Source organism: Capricornis sumatraensis, chromosome 10 (assembly GCF_032405125.1).
Source record: "Capricornis sumatraensis isolate serow.1 chromosome 10, serow.2, whole genome shotgun sequence".
Lineage (NCBI taxonomy): Eukaryota > Metazoa > Chordata > Mammalia > Artiodactyla > Bovidae > Capricornis > Capricornis sumatraensis.
The window spans coordinates 76,207,654-76,233,140 of NC_091078.1; the positions used below are offsets into that span (position 1 = coordinate 76,207,654).

Sequence of the window (25,487 nt, forward strand, 5' to 3'; positions counted from 1 at the left end):
AAGGCTAATGGTGTTGTTAGCATGTGATAAGGTGGCAGGGTTCAAACATGTATTGATGTGATCATGCTGGTGAATTCCCACTGTAAATAAAAGCTCCTATACTCTGTCTCCATAGGATAGTTTTGACACGGTTGCGTCTTGTAGCTTTATTTTTATTTTTTAACTGACTATCTTTATGTATGGTAACAGTCATCTCCAGAGATTCATTTTCATTTCAAAAAACTTTTAAAGGTGTTAATTGCATTTTTCAAAACTCTTATGTAATTATTTAAAATTATTCCACCGGCACCATAAATCAGAACTTTTCCCATTATATTGCCGAGGTACATTTATGACCTGTTTAGACACTTTTGATTTATAGGTTTAGGAAACAAGAGTATAGAAAGCATTGCCAAGTTTTAATTTGGAAATTTCTGTAGCCACGTCTGTTTCTGCAGAAAAGAGAAAAAGAAAGCTGGTGGGAGAGGTGATCGGGAGGTGTGATCACCGCCACCACCCCCCCCCCCCCAACAACACGTGCCAGTGAAACATACGAAAAAGAGGCACAAGACCCAGTGTGGGGTGTCTTGCTCTGAAATGAGCCATTAGGATGTCTTTCACGAGTTGTCTAATGCTTCGAAGTTTTATTTTTAAATGCTGGTTTTTAGGTAACAGGGTACTTAAATCTGAGGGATTTACTTAACTCTGTAGAACTCAGTTTCCCCATCTGTTAAATGTAGATTAATCATAGCATCTCTTCAATGGATTGTGGCATAAATCAAATGTTTGTTGATTTATGCATTGAAAACCATTTGGCTGTGAAGCACCTACTAAGATGCAGACACCCTGTTAGGTACCACATGAAGGTGACAGGAGGGGGCGACGCTGACACTGTGTCTGCTATGGTGCTCAGTCTGGAACGTGCTGATACCACAGATAAACGTGCATGACCCCGAGTGTGACACTGATCTTGGTAATTGTCAAATTCAGCAGCAGCAACTCCAGTTTAGATGTTGTGAAATAATGGAATGCACACATTTAGAAAACTGACGACCCTACATCTGAGATGAGGCAATTCTCTATGAATTTAGAGATGACAAAAATTGAGTGTGTGGAAGACAGTTAAGGCAGAGTTAATATTCTGAGCAGAAGAATTGCAGTTTTCTAAAGTCTCGGCAGGCTGAAATTTTGGATCAAAATGAAAAAGATCTTTCATGGGAATAACACAGCCCATTCCCCTGCCCAAGTGCAGAGCAGAGAGCTCTCACTGATCAGTGGCTAATGTCATAGTCAGTCAAGGGATGACTGTAAAACCAGTAGGACCCAAGTGTGCTCTGGGCTGGGTCGGGGAGGGGCTGCCGAGGACCCTTGGCTGCATTCAGAGCACAGTGAAGAATTAATTTAAGGCTCTGTCCTCCTTGCAGGACAGGTGACACTTGGCCTGCTGTGCTTATTTCTGGATGCTGCACTTGAAGGCAGCCAGGGCAGACCAGAGCAGAAGGCCTAGTACGTGTGTGCGTGTGTGCCCAATTGTGTCCGACCCCAGGGACTGCCAGGCTCCTCTGTCCATGGAGTCCTGCAGACAAGAATACTGGAGTGCATTGCCGTTCCCTTCTCCAGGGGATCTTCCCCACCCAGGGACCCGACATCCTCTCTTGGGTCCCCTGCTTTGGTAGGCAGGTTCTTTACCACTAGCGCCACCTGGGAAGCACTTTAAGGGGAAGGACAGAACTAAGACAGTGTGGGGCCCTGGTAGGCAAAGTCATGATGGTGCAGGGTTAAACTGAATCATCCCTAGGGATGAGCTTGGACCTAAGTGCGCAATTTCCAGAATCCAGGCCACCAAAGAAAAATAAGGTCTTGCCAGCACTGGGTCTGCTTCTGAAGAGAAAGGTTAAGTTGCCACTATTGGTGACTGCTCCATGGCCCCAGTGACATGTAAGCTGAGGCCTTTCTCTCAGCTTTTTCCTGCATCAGGCAAGAGCCTCCAGAAGCAGACCCAAGTGAAGGGAAGCCTTGAGCAACGAACATCCTTTTCAGGGTGTCTGGTGTTGGCAGCAGCTCAGGAAATTGCTTTTCCCGCCCTTCCAGCCTTATCTTCATGCAGGATTCTTTTCATTTGACAAAATTAGCAAGACAAATGGAAGATGGATGATTTTTTTAAAAAAAAATATGAATCACTGTCTACCTTCAGTTGTATTGTTGTAGGTACAGTTGTATTGAACTTAGTGACTTGAATTTATTCAGCTATAAAATGTAAAGCAGTTTGTGTAATCCTTGAATCATAGTTTCTCTTCAGTTTGTCTTTTTTAAACTTTCAAACATTCTGATTGATCGATTGGTCTATATAAACTCTTTTATTTTTATTTTTTTGTATGTGAGGTCACTCCATCACAAAAAGCATCACAAAAGTGCTTTTCAGATGGGAAATATGAGCGAAATTGGGAAAAAGAAGAAAAGCCCTTTGATATCAAAGAAAGGGAGATCTAGCAGGAATTACAATTGTGCCAGCCTTGCTAAGGGCCTCCCAGTTCCTCAGTGTTACTAGTTCTTGGCTTCTCCCATGTGGATATGTGTATACAGTCTTCCCAGTAGTATATGTATTCTTCCTACTTGCCCGCCCAACTACCAAGTCACACCATTATCCTTAAATTTGCAGCATAATCCTTATCTTATTTGAAAGGCGCCCTTATTCCCTAAAGCCAGGGAGGGAGCCCCCTTTCTCTGCCCTCCTACATGTGTGTCTCTCTCTTTTTTTTTCCTTTGTGCAAATGATGGCTGATGCCACGCCACGTGCTCTGAGAGCACTAAGGGAGTTCTGTACCTTGCCTTGGGTAGTATAGATGTTGGAAGCTTTGAAACGAAGCTTGAAATTAGCTCATTAGGTCAAAGAGCATCTGTTTGGGTGTAAGCCAAGTCCTCTCTGGGGCTGTGGTGGCCAGGGTTCTACCAAATGCTTTCCTTCCCAGAGACAAGAGTAGCAAAATATTATCCAAACATAGGCAGAGGGTTCCATTAATTGTGCCTCATGTTGGCCAGCCTGTATGTTCTCAGCACTTAGGGCAGATCCCTCCTTTGATATTCCCAGTGGATCCTTGAGAATTCATTTAAGAAATCACCAGACTCCTTCACATACCCAAGCCATGACCTGGCTGGTGGTTCTGGCCTACTGGGCAACCTGAAGCTAAAAGAGGGGCTGCCTCATGACCTTGAATTTAAAAGCAAAACAAGATGACCAAATGTCTTCTCCCACTGTTGAGGTTCACTGGATGAAACAGCTACTGCTTAGTTAAATTTTGGAGTTCGGATCGAGACTACCTCCATCACAGAAACATAAGAAGTCAACAAGAGTGAAAAACCATTTTGCCTTCTGATATTTCGTCATAGCAAAAGGAAGAGGTTGAAGGAAAAGCAGTTTGTAACAATAAGAATTGTGTTAGGGCACATTTAAGTGCTTCCAGTATGCCAGGCATTGACCCATTTTAACTCATTTGATCCTAACCCTCTGGGGGAAGTACTAGGCTTAGATCCTTTTATAGATGTAGAAACTGAGGCACTTAGACGTGAAAAATTTACTGAAAGTACAGTCAGGAAGTGGTGCAGCCAGCATGAGAACCCTTCTATAGGAAAGTGTCTGTGGGCCTTTTATGTCCAGGGACAACATAAGCCCCAACACGGCACTGTTCCGTCTTTCCATCTAAGACACTGGTGCCAGGAGAGCTCGGGTACCATCCAGGCTAGGACTGCTGGCACACTGCCTTTGGCCCAGTGACATCCTGGAAAAGATGAAGAGGAGGGTGTCTGCCTGTCTGTCTGTGTGTCTGTCCTCAGCAGTGGAGGTGGCAGTGTGAGGAGCCCTTTAATCGAGAAGTAACTCAAGAGAAAGCGCGAGCCCTTCCCCAGGGCCTCTCCTCCCTGGCCTGGTTGTGGCTGCCAACAGATTCAGGCCCAGTTTCACCTTCATGTGGTCGGCTGAGTTTGTCGCTGTGGGTTCACGTAAGAAACAAAGAGGGTATCCGCATTTTACCTTTGTATTATTTCAGGTTCACTCTTGGTCACGTGAGTTTTCCAAGTGAGTGGAAATGGACCCGCCTCTGTTCTTCCACACCTAGTTCTAGACACCAGCCTGGTCTCCAGCTTAGCATATGGTACGGAAGCCTTGTTTTGGAGTCACTCCAGCCCCACCCTCCTTACTAGCTGTGAGATATTAACTGAGAGCCTCAGTTTCTTCTTCTGTTAAGTGGGCACAATCACCTCTTTCATAGGGCTGTTTTAAGCATTAAGAGATATTATGGAAAGTGCCAAACTCATCATGACCTCTCATTAAATATTTGTCCCACTTCTTGGCCATCCTGTTACTAGGCACCACCCTTTCCTCGTTTTCCCTTTGTTTGTCAACCCCTGTTCCGAGGCCCTGGTCCGTACCTCCTAATTTGTAACTGGCAGGCTATTTACACTATTCCCAGCACCTCCTTGATCATGACTGGCTTTGGGTTTTGTTTTCTTAGCTCTTATCTCAAAGTCACCTGAGCTCTGTAACCAGGAAGCCAGAAGTTCTCTAATGCAGGGCTGAGCTCTAGAGGGGAGAGTCACACCCCGCCTCTTTCATCCACCAGCCCAGTGACCTCAGACGAGTCCCCTGACACGTGCTACCATCAGAGAGGCTGCTGGGCTAGACACTTGTGGCCAAGTGCTCTCCAGGCATCAGATCAAAGACCCACACCAGTGCTCTCGGATCAGGGAAACTGAGTATAAAAATAGACACCTTCCCACCTCAGAAAATACTAGAAGAAACAACCACTGAGAGACAGAGAATTGCCCCCACTTTACAGATGAGGAAATACACACAAAATGGACTTTTGTGATTTACCTAGTTTGCTGGTTAGTAGAGAAGATTGGATGCAAACCCACATCTTTCACACGGCAAATTCCAGGGAACCTCCTCCATATGTATATAATAGGATTGCTGTTCGGTAGGTAATCATGACAATGATGAGGGAGTATACGGTGGGGCCTCGCCATTTCAGAAGGCTGGCCAGAGCAAAGGAGTATGTGCCAAACCGGGAAGCAGGCAGGAGTCGCATGAGGCAGAGAAGAAAGCTGGAGGGCAGAACAGGTTGGCAGGGCAGTGGGATGGAGAATGGATAAGAAAGAGCGTCAGAAAACAGTGCACCACAAGCTCCCTGATTCCAGAGGTCTGGCCTGTTGGGTTGTGACATTACATAGATGTGTCTTGACCCATCTCAAAAATTGGACATCACTGAATTTAATTAAGATCAATTAGACATTCCTCCTATTGTTCAAACACACAATACCTTATTTGTCTGAAGAGAACAAAGTTCTGTATGACCTGAAAGCTTCCTGCTTCTCTATTGCTTTTCCTCACGAGGAATGAAATGCCATTTAAAACACTAAAAAGTAAAGAATGGGCCTGCTGGCTGGACTGTATGCGCTTCTGTATGCATTTTCTTAAGATGAGACTCACTAGATCTCAAAAAGAATCTAACATCTCTGGGATGCTGTGCTTCCTTGCAAATTTCTTTCTTCATCCAGCCCAAACTTTATCTGTGGCTTCAACTTGAGACGGAAATGCCAGCCCTCACCAGTAGTTACCTGGCACATAATGCTTTCCTGTCTCCTTTCTGATACAAAGCAAAGAGAAGGAGGTGAATGGCTTGTGAGGTTGGACCAGAAATTCAGAGAAAATAGTTTTAGAGGGAGCAGGCATAATGCAAAGAGACAGCTTTGATGGTTAAAGAAGAGGGAAAAAGTCACAAGGACAGACACGATAAACATGTGTGAAAGTCAGGCGGTTTTAGCCCATCCTGTAAGGCCCCAACTTAATTCAGCAAGTCCTAAAGCTTGTTAGTGACTTACTCAGTGGACCACGAGTTGTTGGTGTTTCATAGGGTTTGTGACCTAGAGAGGATCAGAAGAAGAGCTTTTGAGTTGTTTTCCAAAAAAACATCTTTTCCCTCCCTTTGTTCCCTGTTTTTCTGTTGACACGACAGTGTCCAAGATTCCAGAGCTCTCAGATCCTGTTTATATTTTTAAACTATACTCTTGGTAGTTTTATTTATGACATTAATTGTAAGCTAAAAGGCACCCAGAAATTAGTCCTCTGCTAGGGTAAAATGTGTACCGGACACGTAATGAGTAGTTAGTTGCAATCGTTGTTGTCATTATTACTAAAGAAAACATGGAGAGTATCTTAGCCATCTTCCTTTTTGTTTAGGTGAAATGTGAAGTCTCATAGAGGTGAGGTGATGTGCCCACGATTGCATGTGAGCTCGTGCAAAGTCTTTAGTAGACCCCAGCGTCCTGTCTAATATTCCTGCATCATCTCAGGCTTAAATAGACCACTTGAGGCTGCTCTGGACTGGAAGAGATTTGCTTACCTTTTAGGGGCCAATGGGAGAGTCCCAGTTTGAAATTGTTTGGGGAGCTCCCTGAACCTTCAAAGAGTGGGAAGTGGATGCAAAAGGGCTTGGACCTTAATGTCCTGCCTCAGCCTCTGCCCCTGGACCCTTACACATCTCCTCTCTTCCCAATCTCCCTCTTCCATCCCTGCCCCTGCCAAGAACTGGCCTCATCACTTTCCTCTAGGAGAGAAGACAAATCTTTGAATTTTTATATGGTTTCTGTTAAAGGTAGAGTTGTGTGTGTGTAATCAGTGACTATTAAGGAAAGAAAAGCCATAGAAAAGATTTTCTGTGTAGCCGTTTCTATGCCACACAGTGTGGAAGGTAATTATCTTTGGAGGGGATTCCACAGCCCTGCGCGGGCTTCCCCGGTGTAAGATTTATCGTCGGCTGGATTGGGTGTTCTTTTTAAGAGCATTTACTCAGCATCTAAAGCGCCGTCAAGAGCGCTACTTCCTGAATGCTTCCGAGGTTGCAACTGCTAAGCTGCATCTGCCCATCTTGGAGATATATTTTTGAAATGGGATGCAGGGATTTATAAGGCCTCGTGCTTCCCGTTGATACTGACAGGGGGTGCCTCGTTCAAGCCTTGCTCGCTGCCACAGAAATTCTCCCGATGCCCAGAGCCCTCCTCCCTGCCTGCCTGGCCCGCACACCAGGGCACCTGTCGTGGGGATCGGGCCTGGGAGCACATCCTGTTGTTGGGGGGGTGGGACTCGTGCCAGCTCATCAATCTCAGAGTTAACTGTTGTCTTACTTAAACAAAGGATAGACATGAAGGTTCTTCTCCACCCACCCACCCCCACCCCCCGCTTCCTTTTATATGAGTCTTACGAATGCCAGAGGAAAAGTTGAGCCGTGAGCCAGCTAAATATACTGTATCATGAAACCTTAGGGACCACTGAAATGGGAACAGTGGCCCTTTACTGCTAAGAAGGTGTTTTATTGAAAATGCACTGACATACCTCTCCCCGGAGAGGGAGCAAAAGAGAAGGCAAGATGCCTGGCAGTAATACAGGTTGTTCTCTTAGGCGAGCTAAAATATAGAGTTTGGCACTCCTGTGCTCCGAGCCAGCCGGCAATAGAGTAGACGGATGTGCATTTTTACACTAGAAGTGCCATATTTCACCCAGGGCACCCCCTCCTCCCCATTTTTTAAAGTATCTTAATTTATATATTCCAGTTAATAGTTCATTGCATGGCCTTTCTCTCTCCAGTTTTTAAAAATTGTCTTTGAAATAAGTTGAGGTAGTCAAAAATATCCTGGTCCTGGCAAGCTTACCAGCAGAGGGCAGACGTAAAGAAGGTTTGGACAGGAGGGTGTGCCAGCCTAGGGTCACAGGAGGGTGGCGTGACCTGGGAGGGAGACCTGCGAGCATTGTTCGGAGGGCAGGATGGAACATGCTCCCTCTGCCTCTCTGCAGGCCTGCTGTACACCTCTGGTCTCCGGAAAAACTGACTTTCCTGCCTAGAGGTGGCCAGTGCCTTGAAATGATACTCAGCGATTTCTACATAATGAAACGTATGAAAAAATATTCAAATATCACGTCATCGCCCAAGAGCCATGTCTTCTTTTCCCCTTCAGTGACCCAGTCCTGCTTATGCCTAAAATCGAGAGTTTGCATGTGGGTGTCATCAACCCTGTCACTCTTGGGAGGGGAAATAAGGATTCCTGCTTGATGGCGACAGTGATTCTTCCTTCCTGATGCCTGAAGGATGAAGCTCTTTGGGAAATGCCCTCCTGCCCTGAAACATGTCCCTTTTTGAAACTTTTGAGCAACTTGGTGTAATCAGTTCTAATCTTATGGTAGAAGCAGTCCAGTAATATATTGTTTTTTTGTTGTTGTTTAGTTGCTAAGTTGCATCCAACTCTTCTATGACCCCATGGACCACAGCCCACCAGGCTCCTCTGTCCATGACATTTTCCAGGCAAGACTACTGGAGTGGTTGCCCTTTCCTCCTCCAGGGGATCTTCCCGACCCAAGGATTGAACCAGTGTCTCCTACTTTGGCAGACGGATTCTTTACCACTGAGCCACCAGGGAAGCTGTCCAGATACACTGTACATTATATTAAAACAAGAGATTATATTATAGTTTGAGCACAAATGAAAGAGATTGATTTGTTGCTGTCAGTCAGATGCAGAGTTTGCAGTAGATGTTGGCCATTTTTTTTTCCAGACATGATTTTGCTTACCAGTGACAATCTATGAATATCTTTACATTTCAAGTGAGGGATTTTTTTTTTTGGAGAGGGTGGTAAATGTTTTCTGTACCTTATGTGCTCATCATATTCTTAAGTTACCTGAATGTTGACGTGTCAGGGGATGTATCTAGGAAATTAACTAGGAACAATTGCATAATAAAATGTTGCATTAAATGGAGATGCTCATGGCAGTTTAGAGGATGTCAGGGAGAGAAATTTAAACTCCTATGCAAGAGTGAGAACTCACCGTCTTTTCCCTTGGCCAAAGGAGAGCAGAAGAAAACATAATTGCTTTCACTGTCCATACAGACATAACAATGACATAAACAATATCAATATGGAGCTAACCACCTTTGCTCCCTGGAGATGGATGATGTATTAATTTATATTTTTAAGTAAAAGCACCACTTAAATCAAGAAGGAATGGCAGGTCCTTGGAGACAAATGCCCAAATCTCAGGAATCAGGCATGGCTGTTGCAATTTAGTTTCTCTAATTGGCTGACAGTTGGTGATCTTTGGAGACATGAGAAATACTAAACCCAGGCTTCTCTGGAGAGACTTCTCTTCCCTGGGCAGGTCAGGAAGCCCATCCTGGAGCGAGGGCATACGATTTTGTGTTCCTGTTGTTTCTGCATTTTCTCCTATAGCAACAGAATCAGTCGGTTCAGTCTCTCTAAGTTCTGTCATCTCTGAATATGTTCTGGGTGCTCCATGAAAGTAACTGGAAAAGAAAAAGGAAATAAGTGTTCAAGCAAGGGTTGTCTGGAAGAAGATGGGGAATTAAGAAGTTGGCCCCTCAGAATTCCCTGGCTGTCCAGTGGATAGGACTTCTCGCTTCTCCCACGGAAGGTATGGGTTTGATCCCTAGCTGGGGAACTAAGAGCCCACATGCTGGGTGGTGTGGCCAAAAAAAAGTTGATTTTTTTTTTCCAACCCATCAAATTATTTATCAATTTTTATTTTATTCCCTCTTGCAGGGACTATCTGGCGATAATTCCTACCTGGTAGAGATAACTGACTTGATCTGAGGAGGCGTGTTGCTCTAGCGTGTTGCTAGAAATACGTGAGCCAGTGTCCAGTTACGTGCCCTTTTTCTGATTATTGCCAAGCAGTTTCTGGCAAAGCAGGGCCTCAGTTGGTGCTTAGGACCATGTGGGCCTGGCAGCGTGGCTGCTGTTTCCTCCACCGCTGTGCCGTCCATCAGAACCTGGGAGTGACGTCCTGACGAGACGCTGCTTCCGACCCTTCCTTCAATACCTCTGCTCTCCATTCTCAGCTCTGAATGGGCAGTAAAACCTTTCACTTCTTCTGTGTTCAGGGCCAAGGCTCACAGAACCAAATATAATGCATGATTTGAGTCCCAGGTGTGTTATTTGGTGGTTAGAGTTTGGTGTGGGATCACAGTAATCTGTCCTTAAGTACACAGCCAGCTGCACAATGGACTCATTTAGCAACTGACAGGTTTCTTAATATGTGGTGTCTGAACAAGGGCTGTATCTGTTGTGGGTGTTAGGATGTGGGCATCAAAAATATTTTTAAGTACAGCATTTAGCATTTCCTTCACTCTTCCTTAAACATTAACTCTTCCCCCGCCCCTCTCAGGTGTTCATTTTATAGTATCACCACCTCTCTTTTTCTGGGACTGTTCAGTGTTTTGTTCCCCTTATGGTCCGTGGAGCTAGGTATATTTGATTCTTTAAAAGATAAAAATAAAAAATCACTTTGCCTTTCTGAACTGCAGCTTCCTCCTTAAATGGAGATTGCAATTTCTGTTCAAGTTGTGACAACTCAATGAGCCCCTGTGGCGGAGTAACCCATTCTAAAGCCCGCCCCTCAATCCAGACTCTTCTAAAAGTCCCCCAATTGAACATGCAAATGCTACTGTTTTTATTTTTAATTATTTTCTTTTTTTTTTTTTTTTTGCCTTTCTGATCCAGCCTTTCCAGAATGACCTGGCAGTCATAAAATAAATGAATGGCATTAAGTAAGTCTCCTAAGTCACTGTAGCTTTTAACATTTCTGTTGTTTTCCAGCTATGGAAAGCTCTGGTTCTCACAGAATCTCAGGCATGGGGCAGCTAGACAGGACCAGATGGAAATGGATCTTGAGAGCCCAGAATTAACGAAGTGACCTGGGCATATAGAGCTTATCCAGGTTTATCTCTGATGGTACATTTCCTTGCCTAGAAGTAGTCTCTGAGTCACCCTGTCATGTTTGGAGAGAGGGTGGGAAGGGCTCCAGGTGGCCTCTGCATATGCTAGGCCACTTCCCTCTTCATGCTGTCACCTCCTGCCTTGCCCCAGACATCAGTCCCCTAAACACCAGCTCCCCATGGGGCCTCCGAACCTCTCCTGCTCCACTCATCTCCCCCTGCTCTGCGGTCTCAGGGTGCTTAATGCCACCATCATGCAATTTAGTACTTGTGTAACCACCACGTTGCATCACTCTCTAATTATTTTGTGCAAGGCTCGTCTCCACAGCTGGGTCACAAGCGTCTGTAATATTTGTTGTTTGTTTGTTTGTTGTTTGGATGTTCCTGGAGACAATCAGCTTTTAAACACTAACCTGCCAAGAAGGTAGTCCAACTTGTAAAAGGATCCTTGAGTTTGTCGTATGTCTCTTAAAGAATGTCTTAAAAAAAAAAGCATTGCCTCTTTAAAGGGGACCCTGATGTTGTTCACAGACATTAAATCTGTAAGGAATTTTAATACCATTGAAAAAAATGACATGTGGATTTTGAAATGAGTATTTCTCCTCTCTCACTGTGCCTTGGTTGGAGAGAACTTCCTATATTTTTATTTCCTGTCTTTGGGGCCCTGCCAGCCCCTACAGAAGGAGGAGGGCCTTGTCTCTTGTCTCTTTAGGAGTCAGAACTCTACTGATTCATGGTACACTGGCAGATTTAAGGCCCCTCTCCCCCAAAAAAGAATGCCCTTGGTTCTCTGTTGAATATTCATGACAGGGTGGGGTCACATTTTTGTGACCTGAAAAATCCCATTAATAAATTTGTTATCTAACACAAAAACACTTTAGGGTGGAGCACGGACTGTGCTGCACCCATTTAACATCTGATCATAAGTTGACAGTCAACTGGCGCCTTTGTCTCTTTTGCTGCCAGCTTAATGGGGGAATTGCTTGCTCCCCAGCTGACCTGATTGAAATTCAGATATTTGCTTGATTGGAAATATTATCAATATGCTTTCTGGTGTATAGTAACACCTCAAATGGAAAAATACTTTCAAGTAAAACTGAAATTACTGGGTTAGGATTTGTGGCCCTTTTTTTTTTAATTGAGGGAAAACACATAATCATTGATGTCACAACCACTTTTTTGCCTCGAATATTTTGAGAAAAACAAAAACGTTAGAGTCTTGTTTGTTTTGTAAGTATAGGCCAAAAGTTTTCCTCTAAATTGAACAAAGGTAAATTAGGTGATTTCTAGAGCTGTCGAAAGTGACTAAATTAACCTGGCACTGAAACCGGGCCAGTTGAGCTAACAAAGTTTAGCATATTGGTGACTATTTTTTTTCCTCTTACACTGTATTCGGCTTTAAAGAGCAGTGACTATTTCTAACAGAGGTCATCTTCAAGTGCTCCTTGAGAGTAGCCAGTGTTGTTGCTGTTGTTGTATAAATAAGACAGGGATTTAGAGAATTATTTCTTAGCGAACGAGTGGCAGATGCTTGCTTCAGCAGCTGTCGTTCTAGAGGGGAAGTAGCTTGGTTCAGCGACAAGGCACGTTGGTGGTTATTTATCCCAACCCCCGAGTCGGGTTAGTTTTCCTCTGCGCGCACAAGCAGACTTTGGCGAAGCCGACTCTAGGAAAGAAAAGGGAGGGGGCGGGGGGCGGTGGATAAAAAGAGGCCAAGGCCGGGTTAACCCCAGGGCGCGAAGCGAAAGTTCTCCCGCAAAGGCCGTTTTCGAGGAAGTTCTCCGGCGCTGCCTTTGAGCCCCGCATCCCCTTCCGATTCTCAACAGTTGCTCCAAGCAGTCGGGGTGTGCGCCCGGGCGCGCCAGTTCCCCTGCTTTGCCGCTCGGGTTGCTCTGAAAGGCCGGGACAACTCTTTGTCAGTTTCCAAGAGGAAACAAACACGCCACCCCACCAAAAAGCCCCGACCCGGCAGCCCGGGCCGGAGGGAGAGACGCGCGCCGCGCCCGGCTTCCCAGACGTCAGCCAGAGGCGGGTCAAAGGGTTAACAGCAATTAAGCGGAGTTGCTCCCGAAACAAAAGCCGGGTTTCAGCAGAGAGTGATTTCACCTGCCGCGAGGAGGGGGCCGGGGGCGCGGGCGCGGGGCACGGGCCGCGGAGCCCATTGTGTGGGGCGCGGCGCGGCGCGGGGTGTTTAGAGGCGGGTTGTGATTGGTGGAGCAGGGCGGGGCGGGTGGGCGCGGCGCGGCGCGTCTTGTCAGCCCGCGAGCCGGAGCGCCCCTGCGCGCGTGCAGTCCGCCCGCACGCCGAGGCCGCCGGACCCCACGCCCGGCCCGCGCGGGCGCCCCGAGCCGGCTCCGCGCGCCTGGCGGCTACATGGAGAGTGTCAGGTTGGTCCCTATGATTGATCTTCGCCGTTCTGCTCTCCTTCCCGGGCTCCGCGGTGCCAGCTTCCTGGGGCCTCATTGGGGAAGGCAGGAGCGCCCGAGGGTTTCTAAGTTGAGTCTTTTGGAAAAAAAATAATAATAACCATCGCTGTTTACCAACTTGGGTGGGAGTTGCGCTCTGGAAGTGGAGGCGGAGGAGGGAGTGGAAGGGTGGGAAGAAGCAGCTCCAGGCCTGTGGGTCCTGAAAGAGAGAGATCACTCTCCCCCCACCCCCCTTCTCTCTTGCTCTCCCTTTTTTTAAATGTTCATGGGTGGGGTGTAGTTGAGAGTTGGAGGAAGTCCTGCTTGTGTTTTGCTCTCGCGCTCTCTCTCGCTCTTTTTTTTCGTTTGCGACTCGTTTTCTGCCGGTCTGGCCTTCAGGCAGCCACTTTGGTAAAGCCCTCGCCATCACTCCTTTCTGGGGACGTTTCTGGGGTGTGATTTATGTCACTTTGAGAGCGTGTGAAATATACAGGGAGCCTTCCCTCTCAATGTAACCCGTGTGGATGTTTCTTTGCTTCTGATAGTTTGTTTCTATATCTGTCTAGGCTATTTTCAGCTTAGCCGTTCAAATTCAAGGAGTTCACACACAGTCAAGGGGCGGGGGGAAGGGAGACGAATAAAGCCCCAGGCCAGAATGGGCAGGCCGATGGAGGGGCACCCCGGCAGGTTTGGGAGTTTCAGCCTCTGTTGCATTACTTTGCTGGTTAAGTGGTGAGTGGGGTTTGGGTTAGGACGCGCAGCCGACTGAGGAATTGCCACGGGGTGCTCCCATCTGAACGGTCTCTGAATGTAGCAAACTCAACTGTCAGAACTGCCTGAAGGACGGTCAGTGGAAAGGAGACTTTCTTGTGCCCCCGCCCCCACCCCCAAGTGTCGTGATGGGAAGGAGGGGACCTTTAGGAAGTGGGTGGTAAAGTTTTAGAGCAAAGTACATATAGACTCTTCCTCTTTGGGATTAACTCCTTCAAGGCCTGCCGGTTCCGAGTAAAATATCTATTAATTTTATATTCTTGTCCACACAGATCAAATGTTCTAATCAAGCCAATTTAAAAATGCAAATCACCTAATTTCCATAGATTCCAACATTCTGAAAGTGACACATTTGGGGGAAAAATTAAGCCTGATAACAGGAAATGTGAATCATACTATCAATGACTAATCTGCTTAAGAAAAAATAACTTACATTTATTTTATTAAGAAGTCAGTGTTAAAAAAGAGCTTTTTTTTTTTTTACTTTAAATCGAGTGAAGTTTTTATTTTAGTAGCGACCTTTTATTGCTTTTTGTTGTTCATTTGTTTGTAATAGATTTTCCAAAAGGAATGTGCAGTCAAAGGTGGTTTATGTGGTGAAGTGTTCAAGCTAGCATGTCATTGTCAAAAACCTCAAACATGATCACATTAGGATTCTAGTTTAGGATCTGTGCTGTTGCTGTCGTTTAAAAGAATACGAGGCTTTCTCGAATGTTAAGACTCCTCATGAAACGAACCGAATGAAGGCAGAAGCACATTCTCCTAATTGATGCCCTTCACTTACGTTGAAAAAAGGTCTGCTTCCATTTTACTTGATTCTTTGTAGCTGCTTGACACATTTCAGTGAAATGTGTGTAAAAATGAAACCAAAATACAGACTGCCTACCCAGAGACACTGGCTGACTTACTCTAGGATGTGATAGAGGCAAACTGAAAACGGATTGGGCTGACACTTGATAATCAAAGTTGATTTATTGTTCATTAGTACTGCATTAGCCCTTTCAGGCAAGACAGTTATTTGTGTAGTGGCCTGTCAAGAGCAAGACTACGAGCACCTGTCATTTCTAAGGCATGAGATAAGCAACCAGATATTAAGATGATGCAAATAAAAATATGTTGGACTAGGTAAAGGGCCACGTGATCATAATTTTTTTTTTCAAAGAAAAAAATTGGTCAATGCCAATCGGTAAGAAGTCTGTTAAGTGTGTGTGTGCCTATGTATTGCCCTTAAGGAGTACTTACAGAATGAAAGTAATGGGCTTTATGCTCTCTCATTTGCCCCGAGAACTTTCTTTTCTAACCATGTATCCAACTCATTTGATAAAAAGTTGGTCAGTTAAGGAAATGAGGAGCCTAACATGTCAATTCTTTAATCTGAGTAATTCATGGAAGGTAGATTTCCCATTTGTGTTGTGTTTTTAAATAAATATATTTCATTAAATGAAACTCTCCTAAGCATGGACTGATTTTATGAAGATGTGATGACATCATAGCTAAGCTATGATAATGTCGGATAATAATGTCAAGTGCATTTTCTGCAACGTGTTTCACTCTCGATTTTTTTTTTTTTCCTTCCTTCTCTGGAAGGGAATGATCTCATGACATACACAATAGAAAACAACCTAAGTGTCAAAAGAAAATAAAATTAGTGAACTTTTGTCTGCAGCCATAGAAACACAGATTAACTCATATTTTTCCAGAGAACAGAATGGAAACATTCTGCATGAAGCTATAGAGTGTATTGTCTTCTCTGAATTTTCATTTGACAGGGATTTTAGAGGCTGTGATCTTAATTAAATCTCAACTAGCTGAAGTAATGCATCTAAAGGCATGCAGTGTTGCGTAACCTTGCTCAGTTGGTAAACCATAAATCATCAGAAAGCTTATGATAGGAATGGTTGGCTTGAATTTTTTTGTTGTTTGCAGTCAGATGTACCTTAAAAACAAAACCCTGACCATCACTACCGTGTCTTTGCACGTTGTCAGGAGCTGTCACTTGAAAGATAAACTCTTTCATGACACTGACCAGTCCTGTAACTTTTCAGCCAACCTCTACACAATTGCAAGGTACAGTGAAATGAAAATCCAGATTAATTAAAAGCAATGAAATTCCAGATTTATTTTGGCTAACGTGGCAGAAGTGTGTTGCAGCTACAGTGCTTCTAAGACAATCAGAAAACGGTAGTGTGACGAGCGTCTAAGCCAGAACTAAAATGTTAATAAAATTTGAATTGGCAAAAAAGAAGATTGAAGAAATTTATTTTGTGATTTAGTTGTAGATGAACACCACTAAAGAGAAATGGATAGCCGTCCTCTTAGAAATTGGACAAATAGAGTAGTCAGAATCCACTTCAGGTAGTTCTGTGTGACTGTGTGTGATTTATAAGCAAGAGTATTAGGCAGCAACAGTTGACCAGAGAAGGTTCGAGTAAATAAATGCATAATGCCTGTGTGTGTGTGTCTGTTATGTGTTAAAATGCATATGAATTTGATGACAAGGAATTAGAGTAATTTAATAGCTATTAGCTAGTCTCGATCTTACAAATTCTCCTAGTGATTGTAAATACTTGGTTATTTACTTTTAGTGCCTTTTAAACAGATTTCTTTTCCTTTTTTTTTTTTTTTTTTCCACTGCTCTGTATGCTGTGGTAGAAGCAGCCATCTACATGTAAAAATTGAGAAAGCTATGGAGTGATACATTGATCCTATACATCTTTGTACAAAATATATCTGACTTGGAGTTATGTTGTTGATACTGTAGCTCTCTGGGGGCAGAGAAGGAATGTACTTTGTGTATACCTGCATGCCTAGATTTGGGGATAAATTTGAATTTGTTGCTCTTTGGTGAGAGATTTCTGTTCTTGGCCAGCAGCATGATGTTTCTGGACATTGGTTTGAGTCATTTCAAAGTGTGCAGTACTTTTTCCCCCTTCTCATAAATGGCTTTCTATATTCACCTTTATTTACTCTCTTTAAAAAGAGAAAACTCTTAGCTGAACAGTCCTTTGCAGATTGTGGAAACTTGAATTAATCTGGAAAGACCTGAACTGGGCCTCGACTTGAGCATTGTAGGAGTAATCTCTGAGTCTTTCTTCCAACCTGGCAGCTTTTGAAGAGAAATTAATTTAGAATGAGAGAAATAAATATTGAATACATGCACTGTGCCTCCTTTTCCAATCTGGTTGAAAGCAGCTAATCAATGAACTTGCAGGCTAAATGTTAGGGTGCACTTTTTAGGGGGATACCTTGGTATCATGTTTTGATTTTTAAGCTTTATCTGGCCTTTAAATCTGAAACATCATTGTTCAAATAACTGAGAACAAGGTAAATCAACAACATCAAAAAGGTCGGCTTCTGTGATTTCTCAAGGGCTTGTTATTTTGTACTTCCCAATTCTATTTGATGTCTTGACAAAACAAGATGACACAGGGGAGAATACATTAAATTTTGATTTTTTTCATCTAACCTGTTACAGTTGTGGCAGCTTAATTTCTTTTACTTTGTCCTGAAGATGGCTTTTTGTACAATCACTCTAATTGTCACACCACTTCATGAGGGTGGGTCTGGCTTTCCCATTTGCCTTGATTTTTACTAGGCATTTTTGAACATGTTTTGTCCTTTATCACATAAGGAGCTTTGGGTTGGGCTTTGTCTTCATTAGAAATAAATCAGTGAATGGTGAGATTGTCAGAGAAGCAACTGATGTTTTCTCATTAGAATCTAATTTGCACCCTTTAGTTTAATTGTTCTGGATAACGTGTTGGGAAACTACATAATTTGAGAAACAGAAGTTGTAATTCTGAAGGGGAAAAAAGGTGATTGCACCCTAAGTTAGGTCTTAAAAACTTCGGAATGATCTAATTTTGGCCTACCTGTATGTTCAAATTCAACTAAAATCCTCCCCCCCCCCTTCATCTCAGTAAATAATAAAAAATAAAAATGTAGGTAAGCACCTCTATTATATTTTCAGTGCTGGTTAAAATGTGAAGACCTGTCAATTTATTCTTGTAGAAAATGTGTGATGTGCAAAAGATCAACATTTAATTTTTCTTCATCTAACAGTATCTGTTGCTCTACAACCGTATCTCCAAGTTGTCTTTCCTTATTCTAATCCTCTGTGTGTGTCAAATAAGATGGATACAGTTGCCCTCCCTTGCACTGTTTTTGAATAATGCTTCAATATAATGGAGCTTATTTAGCCAAGGCCTCTTCCTTTTTTCTTCAGGACTGTGGCTAGAATGTTTTCTGAGGGACCTTCTTGGAATAGTTCTCTCTCCTCCTCTTTGCAGTCCTACAAGACCACTTTCGTTGTTGTTAATGTAAACTATCATAGCAGGTTTGATCCATGTGCACTAAATTGTTTTCTATCCCTCTTCCAAGAGAAAGAGACTGAACAAGGAAAGAGGAGCTTTTTTCTGGATTTAAATAATACTATTAATAATAATAATAATAGTTGACAGGTTGAAAAGATCAAGGCTTATTGGATGATTATTTTCATGTGTAGGTTCCATTGTTTCCTGTATTTAACGGTCGCTAATGGGGTAAGCGATTTAATTCATGTAAACTTTACATTTTTATGCAAATGAAGCTGATATTTATTAGAGCTAAAACAATTACACTGGCACTCAGTGAGTAACCTTATGTGTGTGGGGAAATGTGAGAGAGCAGTGGAGGTCCCATGAATGCCTGTGCTGTGAACAAATATGAATTTATACCACTTTTTACAATTTAGAGACAAAAGAGCTCGGAGAACGTTGCTTGTTAGGCTTAGAGATTGCTTATTAGGCTTGATAACCTGAAATAACTCCTGATTGGCAGACAAGTCCTGGCCATACAGTTCTTCTTAAAAGAAAGATAGCCCTTTTTGATAAAATGTAATAAACAAAATGATAAAAAATGAAATGCTAATTGCATTTTAAAGAGGTCTTTTTTTCCCCTAAAATTTTAATAGGTGGTTGTATTGTTACTGAAAGAACAGTTATGCTAATAACTGACTACTTAGATGATTTTGCATTAATATAATAACCATTACCTGCCTTAATGCTTTGTACAGTATTGTGGCAAAATAGCAAAGCCTAAAAGAGTTATACAAAAAGCAGAATTCTATAATGAAACAGAATTATACTTTCCACATGAATAGCATGCTTTTTAAAAAATTTTTTGAAGACTGAAATATTATGTCAGAAACATATTTTCTTTCCAGTATGATACAGCTGCCTCACATGCTATCTGTGGCTTTTGGTGGATTTTGTATGTGTGTTTTCCTCCTTCTTTCTAAATACCATGGGGAATAGATTTCTAACTTTTTTGTTTGGTGATATATCAGTTGTATCCACTGAGTTATTAATTATGAACACTGGTCTCTCTTGGAGGGGGGCTTGCTGTTTCTTTTCTTTCACACAGGCTAGCTTCTGTATGATATTATGAAATTTGACATAGGTTTTTGTTTGTTTGTTTGTTTGTTTGTTTTTGCATGGGGAGCCATTTTCTTTGGTTCTGCTTTGATGTTGTGGAGCATTCTAATTTAATTCATTTTGCTCTTACTTGATGAGCCAAGTAACACTGCCTAACCTCGTCAGTTATCATCCAGGTAGAGCCTGAGATCTGGAAAGGACTTCAGTTCCTTGGGACATCCATGAAGTGAATAACCAGAGATGAAAACCAGTTTCTAAATTCTTAATCCAGAGAAATGGAAATACAACAGTATTTTAAATGTGTGTATCTTTACATTTGCATTATTTGTAGCCATAGCAGTTATGAGAATATGCTCATGTCCAAGATCTCTGTGTATTTATTTATACCTGGCAGCATTTGCTTAGAGTTAACACTGAGTATAAACTAAAGAGAAAGGAAGAAAAAAGATGACATGTTATTTTCAGTATTTATATTGTGTCATCTCCCCTCCCACCCAATTCCTCCAATTGTCTCTGGGATTAGAAATAAAGTATTGTTTCTGCGGGTGTTTTATTTATTTGTTTGCTTTTTACACTATCCCCTTCCCACTCACCTGCCTTTGCCCATTGAGGGTGCAGGGGAAAAATAAGCCAGATTGTTTCAGTGGTCTTCTAGCGTTCAGCTGCTATAAAGCCATTTGGAAGTAAAAGAAAACTGTATCAGGGAGAGTTTGCACAGCAGTGGATGGGCTTTTACCCATCCACTTGTTGGTGCCGAGAACGGGGTGGGGAGGCAGCAGCAGGCGCGCCCCCAGCGCCCCAATGGCGGCACAGCTGTCAGGCTGCCATGCTCGCAGGTTTGTGCGCACCTGGGCCGGGCCACACCCGGTTGCTATCAGTCAGCAGTGTATCAAGCAATTTTTGTTTTTAATTCCTGACTTCCTCTTGAAACTCAACTAAAGAGTGTTAACTCTGTGTGTGTGTGTGTGTGTGTGTGTGTGTGTGTGTGTGCGTGTGTGTTTTAAATTCAGTTTTGTATGCTAGCATTCTTTAAATGTCTGCCAGAAGTTTAATTTGAATTTCTGATCCCTGAAGGCAGCTAGACGGAATCATTCTCGTTCTTCATAAATTGCCTTCTATGATTCATTGTTAACTCATAAAACATACTCATTTCTATATACTCAAAGAGTTAAGGTAGTTACAGTATCGGGGATACTTATTTTTTTTTTTTGCATTACGTTTAAACTGTCATTTGAGAAAGAAATCAAGAATTAGCTTGAGCTCCTAGTTAAGGCATGAGCCCTGTAGCACACAAACCTCAGAAATTAATGTTTTTATCTCAAGGAGGGTAAGGTAGATGCATGGAATTGGTGGGGGGGTGTTTAGTTTTGACTGAATACTCTGAAAGAGGAGCTCATAAATACTAGAGCGCTGTAGTTAAAAACTCACATGACTGTTTTAAATACTATTGATTTAAACCAGTGGCTAGATTTTATGAATCAAAGTGTAATTTCGAAGCCTTGGCCATATTTCTCAATGCTGAAGCACTCTCTCTTGTGTGCCTTTAGCTGCTTTCCAGACATTCAACACAGGATTAAATGATAGTAGTTACAGTGATCAATAGGTTAAGACCAGTACAATCACTCTTGCCGCTAATGACCTCAGTAGTAATGGGCAATAAAGTGTGGGCTGTAATAGCCTCTCGCTGGTACTGCATGCCCTTTGATTCCCAGTATTAGTAGGGACTAGCTACGTGAAAAAGTTGGACATCGAGAGCTAAGGCAGTGAATGTGTAGGCTATAATTCTTAACTATTTAAAGCCTCACACTGTGTTCAGATTTCTTCCTCTTTTCCTTTTCCACCCCACAATGGTTTCTGGTTCATTTGGCTATGTTTGTGAAAGCTTTCCATAACTGATTTTCATGACATGTTGGAGGAGAAACTTTGGGGGAAAGTCGCAGTTTCATTACGTTTATAAATGAAGCTTGAGCCCACTCTGGAAGGTCAGCGTTAACTGGTGTGAAAATGTGGTTTCAGATGTAAAAGCAGAGCTGAGGCCACCAGGATCTGATAGCCCACTTCTGCTCATTCAGAGACCTGTCACCAGGCTGGAGGATTACTCAGGCTTCTCGCCCCTTTCCCTCCTTTGGCTGTGTCTGCTGCTTTAAGCGTTTGATTATTCGTCACCACCTCCATGGAGATGTCCACGGGGGAAAAAGAAGGGGAGCCTCAAGATCATTTTACTGTTCTGTAACATGACTATGGATATTGAATAAATAACTCTGGGGAAAGGAGATTTAAACTGTTGACTGTATATGGGGTTTTAAAAATTATCTGTGAGCATAAGTCCTTTTTTAAACTTTAGATCTGTTTTGTTGAAGCATAATTTACATATGATAAAGTGTATTTAAGTAGACAGTTGGAAGGATTTTGGCAATTATATCCACCTCTGTGACCACCAAACCAACCAGGATCGCTGACTCTTCTGTCACCCCCAAAAGTTCTCTGGTGCCCATTTCTAACATAGGTTTTCCACAGTCACTTTAAAAATTGTGAGCACGAGGCTGTCTATGGTGGTTTCTGTTACAACACTGTTAATTTCTCGTGCATCACCAGCTTCGATCTTACACCACCCTGTTCCTGTCTATTTTCCTGTTCATCACCATCAGAAATTTGGCTCAAGAATATTTATTTTGTATATCATCCAAGAAATGCAGGAGGAAAAAAAGAAACCTTAAACATGGTTCTTTTGTTTGCTTAATCAAACCTCCCTGTGTGATGATGCAACTCTCAAGGAAAAGTAAACTTCCATCGTGATATGTTGGCTTTCGCTGCTCAAAAGATAGTGATTGGCACCCAATACAGATTGAAGCATTCAGAAAGTTTCTCCTGTATGAAGACAGAGTCAACTAATTGGAATTAATTTCTAGATGGTTAGATGTTTGGATAATGTCTTCTTGGTGTTTGTCCTAGATTAAATGCAAGTTCACTGTTCTCATCATTGGTGATATTTCGTGCGGCGGAGTATCTTTTTAAAAGGATAATTTATCCATTCATATACATCTGTCCCTGTTTGCATATAAAAATATTCAGACATGCCCATCTGTTTTAAATTACAGTGTATCTACAGCTACACTTAAAAGGCCACTGCAATAGGAAGAATTTGATGATGACCTTCCAGACTTGGGTTAATGAAAATTTTCAAATGTTCCAGCTAGTGTTTTCCAAACAATGAGAGACTTGCACATAAACGTCCCCCCACACAAAACATGCCCACAACAACAGTGGAGGCTGTTCACTGTATATGAATCTGACCTTCAGGAACCATTTTTAGTTCATCAAAATTAGTGATGCTGAGAAATCGGGACATCAGTGCATAATGACTGTGAAATTAGGAATGAGAGCTCGCTATGCAAATGACAGGACAAATCATGTGAAAAAGTCAAGATAAACTGCATATTAAGACATTATGTTACATAAAATTAATACTGCATTTCTCCCTTTTGCTTACTGCTCTCCTGAAAGATTTTTTTAATTCTTTTATCTTCTGATCAGCTATTGTCTGCTGGATTTTTTTTTTTTAAGTGGCACACAGGCAAAGTGCAAAACATGTTATTATTCCCTTTTATTGTAATACATGAGATGACAGCAGATCCTTTTTAACAGAGTATATCCTTTACTGCTTCTAGCTTCTTGCTGTCACAGGTTTGATTAGAAACCAAAGAAAAGTAAGATGCTTAAATATTACTGTTCGAAGACATACAGGTTTTGTCTTTTCTTTCATTTTTTTCCCCCTTTCCTTATCTTTTTATTTGGGGGGGGGATAATTTTTCATGAAATAGTCTTCTTGTATTACGGGGCCTGACAAAATGGTTCTCATGTAGTCTGCAAATTAAACACAAGTGCAGTGATTATTTTGAATAGCTAAATTACATTCTAGAAAGCTTGCAGAATTCATAGCATTGTCATTAGGTATCCGCTTGAATACAATTTGTGTAACCTTGGCCAAGACAGCCTGTCATTTTAATGTCAGTGTTTTATCTGAACAAGACATCATCCTTTCAGATACAGCGTGCAGGTTCCTTGCAGAGATGCCCGTGCAGAAACGTGTTAACAGTTGCAAATATGAAATGCTATCGAGTTCATCACTGTAGCTGTTTGTCACTGAAATGTCATGGAAAGCGGCTTTTACACCATGAAAGAATTGAGACATCTGTGTGCTGGGTGAACAGGGAAGGGCAAAGGCATCAGACGGAGGGTCTGTGTTGCAGTTCGCAAGGTGCCTCCAAGGTTCAGCCGTCCATAGGACTCGGTGTTCATGGACTGCTCTCAGAATAACTGTCCACAGCGGACTGATTGTATTGGCTCCAGCTGGGAAAATATTGGTTCCCGTTAAACTTCTTCCCTAAAATTCAAGTTGGTGTTAACTTCCTATATCTCACTATGACCAAGAACTCATTAAGCAACTGACATCACACCAACCTTAGCTCCAGGTAGCTTGTATTAAGCTTTTACTCCTTGTTTGCTTACCAAACTCTCAGGAACGCTTGTCAGTGGCTGCAAGGTTTTGTTTTATTTTTCTTTATTTGAAATCCACTACTTGATTGATTAGACTTTGTGGCTGCATCCCCTTTGGACAGATGAATCGCATATGGGAAATGGGTCAGTCCTCTAAGCAGGCTGAAGACAGTCTGTCACTGAACGTGGAAGGCTGAGTGCTGTGGGTGTGCGATTTCCTGGCTTCCTATTTATCCTTCGTTAACGTTCTAGGTTCCCGTGTCAGTGGCTATGATGACACCTCAAGTTATCACTCCCCAGCAAATGCAGCAGATTCTCCAGCAGCAAGTGCTGAGCCCTCAGCAGCTCCAGGTTCTCCTCCAGCAGCAGCAGGCCCTCATGCTTCAACAGGTAATGGTCCTTCCTCCTTCCCCAGCATCCCATGCCTCCAGGGCCCCACCCCTCCATTCATACTTGCCCTCACCTGAGCAGCTCCTTTGCCCATTGAAGCAGTAAGCAGAGCGAGGCGGGTGGGGCAGGATGTACGCTGGTCCCTGGGTGATCAACTGCATTTGCATCCTTGAAAGAGAGGGACCCTGCCAAAGCCGCGAGGGTTTGGGCCAGGAGAGTACCCGATGGACTGAGATTAGGGCTATAATTGGACTTGGTAGAAGTAAGATCTTTTCGGCTTAGGGGGCTTTGCGCTCTTTTATTTGGTAAGCCCAGAGGCTTCTAAATGATGCGAATCAAAGCAAAACGAGAGCATGTCAGGAGCAGGTTTGAATGTGACAGCTCTCGAAGTCCCCATTTCAACTCAGAAGCATACAGAACTTTTCAACATCAGGAAACATCTTGGAGTTTGTTAATTGTCAGGTGCACGGTTGGTTTCACCCTTTTTGTGTCTGCTGATGCTGAAATAAGCTTCTGGCTGCCATGGTGCCATGCGGACCTCATAGTCTGCTCTGATGGACCCCTGAACCAGATAGCGGGGATTCGGGACCATAGCGATGGGAGCTGCTGAGGCAAGGTGGTGGGGACCGGAGGCAGAGGAAACTGGCCACACGGAGATGTCCACACTGAACAGCCCCCAGCACCGCCCAAGCCTGACACTGAGCATGCACAATCTGCAGCAGAGAGTCACCAGACTCCCTCAGCAAGGGCGCTTTAGCTTTGTTGTACAATCAAAGGTCATTCCTTGCCTTCTTTTAATTAGTTTGTGTAGAAAAATGGTATGTTTTTCATCAGTTCATTTTGGAGATTACTTTTCAAACAATAATGCCAAGAAGAGTCAGCATGCACTGAAATTTATTGTTGAGTTTCAAACTAAAGGTCAGGCCATTACAGATAAAAGGATGCTATTTTTCAAATCACAGTTTGTGTATGGCACCGAAAGGGACAGTGGCTTGGCACTGCCCTCTGTTACTTACCGTCCTCTTTTTCCTTTGTAGCAGCAGCTTCAAGAGTTTTATAAAAAACAACAGGAACAGTTGCAGCTTCAACTTTTACAACAACATGCTGGAAAACAGCCTAAAGAGGTACCGACAATACATATTTTACTTTCAAACCACAGATCCCAGAGGACTATCTCGTGGCTATTAAACTGTCATTCATCTTTTAAATGATTGCACAACTGAGCTGACTCTATCGGTTCTCAGCTTTCAGA

At 43.0% G+C, this 25,487-nt stretch overlaps 1 protein-coding gene across 7 annotated transcripts in view; it reads left to right on the forward strand.

Annotated features, from left to right (window-relative positions):
* Positions 1–25,487, forward strand: part of FOXP1 (forkhead box P1) — a 236,469-nt gene that overhangs the window by 120,293 nt on the left and 90,689 nt on the right. For 4 of the 7 annotated variants that reach the window (XM_068983065.1, XM_068983063.1, XM_068983069.1 and 1 more), the window contains 2 exons: positions 24,098–24,235; positions 25,273–25,359. The exons of 1 other annotated variant lie outside the window; for it this stretch is intronic. In XM_068983065.1, coding sequence (XP_068839166.1) covers positions 24,098–24,235; positions 25,273–25,359 — 225 coding nt within the window. The remainder of the gene's footprint in view (positions 1–24,097; positions 24,236–25,272; positions 25,360–25,487) is intronic. 2 more of the 7 variants (XM_068983067.1, XM_068983064.1) reach the window with 1 other exon arrangement.